The sequence below is a fragment of the Monodelphis domestica genome, chromosome 7 (genome assembly GCF_027887165.1).
Source record: "Monodelphis domestica isolate mMonDom1 chromosome 7, mMonDom1.pri, whole genome shotgun sequence".
Taxonomy (NCBI): domain Eukaryota; kingdom Metazoa; phylum Chordata; class Mammalia; order Didelphimorphia; family Didelphidae; genus Monodelphis; species Monodelphis domestica.
Genome location: NC_077233.1, coordinates 96,387,126 through 96,394,200, shown reverse-complemented (window position 1 = coordinate 96,394,200; position 7,075 = coordinate 96,387,126). Strand labels below are relative to the sequence as shown.

The window sequence follows — 7,075 nt, the reverse complement described above, 5'->3', positions numbered from 1 at the left end:
CCCAGTCACCCACAAGTCCCTCTTTCAGATGGTGCCCAGAATGGGCGACAGCCTGGGAAGACCTAAAATCAGTCACCCAGGAGCTCTTACCTCCACCCTTGGACCATGGAACCCAGGGGCTTTGTCCACAAAGACCAGGTTGAGCTGCTCCCTGACATCTTTGCCCTCCTGATCGCCCACAGAGGTTTCAGAGCAGCTGGCTCCCTGACGAGACCACTCATGATATCATAAAAAAGCAGTTGCCTGGGGACAGCTGGGGCTCCTTAAAATTGACTCTGAAAGTTTAGTGTTTAGACCCAGGACTCTCGCCTTCTCTATTACCACTTCAAGCCAGAGAGGGGCCAGGGGCAGAGGACTCACCACAGAAGAAACCTTTGATCTAGCCTCATGCAGCCTCCTCCAGGAGACTAGGGGTTTCTCTGAAGCCAAGGTGTTGCCTCTGCCAAGGGAGGTCCCCAATATACCCTCCACCCCAGGCCCTAAGGGAAGTTTTGAGGCCTCTGGGGGACGCTGGTAGTATTTCAGGACTTGCTGGATAGCCACAAACAGGGCAGAGAAATTATTCTGGAGGAAACCTTTCAACTTCTGCTCAGAGCCAGGCCTAGGGGGCGCCCTGTTAGGAGGGGCTTGAGCATCCTTAGTAGAGCAGTGAGGAGTGCCCAAGGGCTCATCAGAGGCCCAGCACCCAGAATCCAGAATCCAGTCATGGGGTTCTCTTTACAACTTCTGGTGGGAGGGTGCCTGGGATGGCTCCCCCTCCTGGGGCTGCTGCTGCCCAGTGAGGCTTCCATCTTGTTCCCTTGTTCTCCCCTCATCCTCTTTGTCTGTGGTCCTAGTTATCTCCCCTCCTGCTGGTCATCTCGCCTCTCCACTCGCCTCACCTTTTCCTGTTCATTTTCTCACCCCCTTGTTCTCTCACCTCCTCCTCATCTCACTCCCTTCTTGTTTTTTAAACTCGTGATCTCACACTTCCTATGATTTCACATTTTCCTTGTTATCTCCCTCATGCTCTCCCCTTCCCCCTCCATTACTCCTTGGTTGTTACTCTCTACTAGTTACCTCACTCTTTATCTTCTCTCTGTCTGAGTATCATCTCTTTTCAGTGACCTCTGAAATTTCCCTCCCATCCCAGCTACTGTTCTCTGTCTCTGACTCTGTGTCTCTATGTCTGTCTGTCTTTCTGTCTCTGTCTCTTTCTCTCTGACTGTCTCTGCCTCTATTTCTCTGTGCTCTCTCTGTCTCTAAGTCTCTCTGTCTGTCTGTCTACCTCTCTGTTTGTCTTTCTGTCTCTGTCTCTCTGTCTCTCTGTTTCTCTGTCTCTTTGTCTCTGCCTGTTTGCCTCTCTCTCAGTTTTCACCTCTCTTTTTCTTTTTGTCCAGGCTTGTGATTTCATCAATATAGGGAAGTCTCTAGAGAGGAAATGCAAAGGAGAGACAGCTTTTCTGCAATTTGTCCTCTTACAGAGTTGCCCAGGACTGGTTTTCTCACCTCCTGTCATGTTCTCCTTCTTGCTATCTTCCTCTTTACCTCCTATCTCACCTCCTTCTGTCATCTCATCTATCTCCATCAGTTGCCTTCAGCCTGGCAATTTCATGGCTCCCTTAGTGTGATTCCTTCTCCCCATCTACCCTTTTAATCCATACTCTGTGCTCTATGACTTCTCTGTCACCTTTACTCCATCTCCTAGTTTCTTAGTCCACTCCGTCACCCCTCTCCTGTTAGAGCTCATATCTCTCTATTCTTTTTCCCAGGGTTTTACTGCCAGGAACTCAGAAAAGGTAGGACAACTGTTTTGAAATCTTATTTAAAGGAGTAAGTGACCTCTTCTTCTTGCATTCTCATTTAACTGTCATAGATGATGGACAGACTTCAGGAAGTCCCTAAGGTAGTTCAACCTGTGATATTCAAAAGGCTGGTCAAGGGATTTCTCTCCCATCCTGTAATGCCTAGGAGCTATGGTTCATTAGTCTAATTACATCTCTATCTCTGTCTCTGTCTCTGTCTCCCTTCTATCTCTTTTATCTCTAGCCCTCATTCTCTCTTCCTCTCTCTTCTATGCATCTGTCTCCCTTCCACCATCTCTCCTCCTTCCCTGTCTCTCTATCTTTCTCTTCCTCTCTCTCTTTCTCCCCCCTCTCTTCTCCTCTCCTTTCTTCATCTTCCTGTTTATCTCTTCTTCACCTTTTCCTCCCCCCCCCCCCCATTCTCCACTTCTCATTGATGAGCATTACATTTCCTCTCTCTTTGCCCAGGCTGTTTCTCCATGTTTCCTCCTCACCTTTCAGTATCCTTTGTTTCTTTCAAACTCTGCTCAGACATTACCTTCTACCAGAGTCTTTCCTGACTGTTCCCATCCCCAATTCCAACCAGGGGTCTTGGATTCCACCCCCACTAAAATATGCTCCCCCCTTTGATATACATTTGGGAATATTTGGCCATGCATCTGTTGTCTTTTACAAAAGAATATAAGCTCCTTGAGGGCAGAGGCTTCTTCATTTTTGTCTTTGTATCCCCAGCTCAACTCAGTCAACATTTAAGAAGCACTTGTCATGTGTCAGGCACTGTGTTAAGCACTGGAGTTACACAAAAAAGAGCAAAAGACAGAAAGTGGCAGTCCCTGTTCTCAGGACTCATAATGAGGAGCTTGTTTCTGGCACTTAATAAGTATTCAATCAATGTACATTGACCACGGATTCATTAGTGGACTCTCTTTCCAGTTCCTCCCCCTGTTAATTATTTCCTCTTTATCCTACATATAGCTTGCTTTGGCTACATTTGCTTACCTGTTGTCTTCCCCATTAAACTGTAAGTTCTTTTTGGGCAAGGAATGTTTTAAACCTCTTTTTGTATTCCTGGAGCTCCAATCAGGACCCAGGATGTAGGAGGTGCTTGATAAATGTTTCATAATGGATTGATTTCCAAGTGTCTCCTTTCTTCTTCTTTCTCCTCTTAGAATGTGGGCACACCTTTGAAACAGGGAAGATCCTTGGAGGTCAAGCTACCTCCATAAATAAATGGCCATGGCAAGTCAGTATTCTCTACAGGCGTTACCATATCTGTGGAGGCTCCGTCCTGCATGAGCAGTGGGTGCTCACAGCTGCCCACTGCTTTTTCATGTGAGTATTTGGATGAGGATGGATGAGGCTGGGGGAGAAGATGGATGGGGTCCTAGAAGGCAGGAGGTCAGCATTTCAGCAATCCCTAAAGTGGATTTAGACTCACCTACAGGTGAATATAGATACTTCCATAGAAGGACCTGCTGAAAATTGGGGAGAGTGTATCCCTTTCTCCCAATATCAACCCATCTCAAATCTTCCTCTATTATACCATGCAAGAGCTCATTTGATGAACATCTATTAGTCACTCATTTCTAAGGGGGAAACAAAGTCTAGATAAAACATGGTCCTACCAGTATAGGACTCTCTCCTGAGTAAAGGGATTAGAAACAAATATGTCATGGAATTATTTAACACTGAGGAAAATGCTTTAGAGAAGGGAGAAAATGTGATATATGGATCCTGACGGGAGAACTTAATTACTAACAGGGAAGTCTTAGTGGAGAATGTAGCATTTGAATTGGCTTTAAAGAATGAGAGGACAGCTGGGTAGCTAAGTAGATTGAGAGACAGACCTAGAGCTAGGAGGTCCTGAGTTCAAATCTGGCCTCAGATACTTCCTAGCTGAGTGACCCTGGGCAAGTCACTTAATTCCCTTGCCTAGCCCTTGCTCCAATTTTGCCTTGCAACCAGTACACAGTAGTGATTCTAAGGTGGAAGTTAAGGGTTTAAAAATAAATGAGAGGAAGATATGTCAAGCATAGGTATAGCCTCTGCAGTTGGGCAGACAAGAGAATACCAAGCATGTTCAGTGAAGAAACTAGGGTAGTTTGACTGATGTGTAGAATTCATTCATTCATTGAACAAAGGTATATTAAGTGCCCATGGGCACCATGCTAGACCCTGAGTCCTAATGACAAAACCAGCATTATCCTGCCTTCAAAACAGAGAAGAATGATATGAAATAAGGCTGGTAGTACTAAATAAGAGTGGGCCTTGGATACCAGAGGAAGGAGTTTAACTTTTCTTTGGTAGGCAATAGAGAATATTGATGATTTTAAAGAAGCCCAGTAGTAGCATGATGAGCTTCTGGTAGTATTGTGTGAAAAAATAGATTGGAGGAGGGAGAGAGGGGAGGCAGGAAGACCTAACAAGAGGCTGCTGGAATAATCCAGGTGGATGGTAATGAGGGACCATACACTCAGAGGTGGAAAGGACCTCAAAAGCTATCTAGTCCAATCAAGTCATTTTTACAGATAAAGAAACTGAGATGCCAAGAAGTTAAATGATACATCCAAGGTCATAAAAGTATTAAGTGACTGGAGGGTGGTGGTATATTAGAACTGAGGCTTTCTTTTTTAATTTAATTGATTAATTAAGAGAATTTTTCCATGGTTACATGATTTATGTTCTTTCCCTCCCCCACTCCTGTAGCCAATGCACAATTCCACTGGGTTTTACATGTATCATTGATCAAGATCTATTTCCATATTATTGATATTTGCATTAGGGTGATCATTTAGAGTCTACATTCCCAATCATTTCCCCATCAACCCATGTAATCAAACAAATGTTTTTTTCTTCTGCATTTCTGCTCCCACAGTTCTTTCTCTAGTTGTGGATAGCATCTTTCTCATAAGTCCCTCAGAATTGTCCTGGATCATTGTATTGCTGCTAGTAGAGAAGTCCATTACATTCGATTGTACCACAGTGTATCAGTCTCTGTGTACAATGTTCTCCTGGTTCTGCTCTTCTCACTCTGCGTCAATTCCTGGAGGTTGTTCCAGTTCACATGGAATTCCTCTGAGAACTGAGATCTTCTGACTCTATCCAATGCTCTTTCCATTGTACCAGAGAGGAAAGGATGGGTGGAAGAGAGAAGATGCAGAGATGGAATGGACAGGACTTGGTCATTGGTTGTATATGAGGACAAACATTCCTCCTTCATTTTAGAAGATTTTCAGTAGAGGGCGCTGGGAAGGCAATGAAGACAAAGAGTGACTATTTCTCAGTGGCTGTTTGTCAACAGCTGACTCAGGGCAAGTATTTGATGGTCTCTGTCCACCCACTCTGTGCTATGCCCCTTCCTCCTTGACCTGACCTCCCTTGCAGCAGCCTTGAGCCAGTATCCTAGGGTCTGTCCACACCTCTTGTTCTTCCTCCTCCTCAGCTGAGGGTACCTTATGTGCTGCTCATCCTGGGTTCCCAAAGAGTCCTTAGGAATGATTATCTTGCATACCCTTTTGCCCAGTGTAGGAATATGGCCCCTTATGCAAATAAATACCAAAAAACAATATGGTTTCTTTATCAATTGAGGTGGATTAGGTTTGATGAAACATCCCCCCGCCTCTTCTTTATTTCTTTTTAAAAGGAATGACTCTATGGGAAGAAGAAGGCAGGGGAAGAGTGTTTTTATATGTACAAATGATTTAAAAAGAGACAATACCTATAATTTTAAAAATACCCATCTCTGCTGAGTAGCCAACATTCCATTTGCTGAACTCAAGGATCTAGTTTTCAGAAAGAAAGGGTTCTTGTATCTGTAACCAAAAATGCAGGCTCCCCCATTGACTTTGGGAGATCTGAGGTGAGCTACTTGGCCCCTTTATTTGTTCTGAAGAGAAAATGTGTTGTAGTGACTGGAGAGTACTGGACTTCAAGTCAGTCCGTCGATAAACACCTATTAAATGCCTGCTATATACCAGGCAAGAGACAGCTAGGTGACGCAGTGGATAGAGCACTTGGTCTGTACTCAGGAAGACCTGGGTTCAAATATGGATTCAGACACTTACTAGTTGTGTGACCCTGGGCAAGTCCCTTTTTATTTGGCTTAATCCATTGGAGAATGAAATGGCAAAGCACTTTAGTATCTTTGCCAAGAAAACCCCACAGAGAATATAGTTTACAGGGCTATAAAGAATTGGATATGACTAAATAACTGACATGTGGTGGCCATTGTGCTAAGCAATGGAGATAGAGGTAAAAGATAGTGCCTGTCATCAAGGATATATTATGATTATGATATATAATTACAAATATAATCTAAAGGGGAGACAACATGCAATTATGTACAAACATGATACATAGGGGACAGTAAGGCAGCATAGTAGATGGCACATCAGGCCTGGAGATGGGGGTTATGGGATCAAATCTGGCCTCAAGAAAGCAAGAGTCAAGATGGCGGCCTAGAAGGAGCAGAAGTTCAGACCTCTGAATACCCTTCCTAACTGATCATAAACTGAATGCTCCCAGGGGACTGAAAAACAAACTTAATAACAAGACAGAGCCAAGGAACCCTCCTGCTGGACTTTCAAATTCAAAAGGTACGCCCCCCCCAAAAGCCAAAATCCAAGAATACTCGGGTTTAAGGGGAAGACAGAAGGAAGGTCCTAGGACCCATCCCCCCTCCCACCCAGAGCACTGAGACTCCCAGATTCCAGAGGCAGCGGGAACTTCTGGGCAGGCAAAGGTACTGGTCTGGAGGGCATACATTGCAACCAGGGCTGTGATAACTTCAGAGCATCCAACACAGATGGCAGGGAAGGAGCTAGAGAGGGAACATAGACCTGGCAGCCTGGCCAGAGCTGTTGAGCTCCTCCATATTTGCTCCAGCCTTCCAGGAAGTTTTGGACTCAGAGCACACCCAGCCCAATCAAGCTGAACTTAATCCCATCAAAAGTCTCCAGAACTCAGGGATGCCCAGGCTCCACATCCATCCTCCTTGACTGCTGGACTTTAATCCAATCAAAAGATTCCAGAGAATAGGGAAGCTCAAACCCCAATAAGCCTCCACCAGAGACTACACCGAGAGATCTCCTGTTAAAGCTCCAAGAGGGGAGACTGACAGAAGCCCCGAAACCAAAAAAAAGAGAGGAGCAAGAACCCAGACAAATACAGGGAGTAAAGAAGGGGTGAATTTGAGCAAACAACAGAAAAAGAAGAAACTACAATAGACAGCTTCTACTTAGCAAATGGAACAGAGGGGGCGAGATCAGCAAACGATAAATCAGAAATCCCAG

General features: G+C 44.8%; 1 protein-coding gene across 1 annotated transcript in view; it reads left to right on the top strand.

Moving 5' to 3' along the window:
- The first annotated feature begins 562 nt into the window (after positions 1-562).
- Positions 563-7,075, top strand: part of LOC100617826 (serine protease 38) — a 60,055-nt gene continuing 53,542 nt past the window's right edge. Inside the window, exons 1-3 of the mRNA XM_007499755.3 lie at positions 563-778; positions 1,752-1,778; positions 2,954-3,116. Coding sequence (XP_007499817.2) covers positions 706-778; positions 1,752-1,778; positions 2,954-3,116 — 263 coding nt within the window. The 5' untranslated portion in view covers positions 563-705. The remainder of the gene's footprint in view (positions 779-1,751; positions 1,779-2,953; positions 3,117-7,075) is intronic.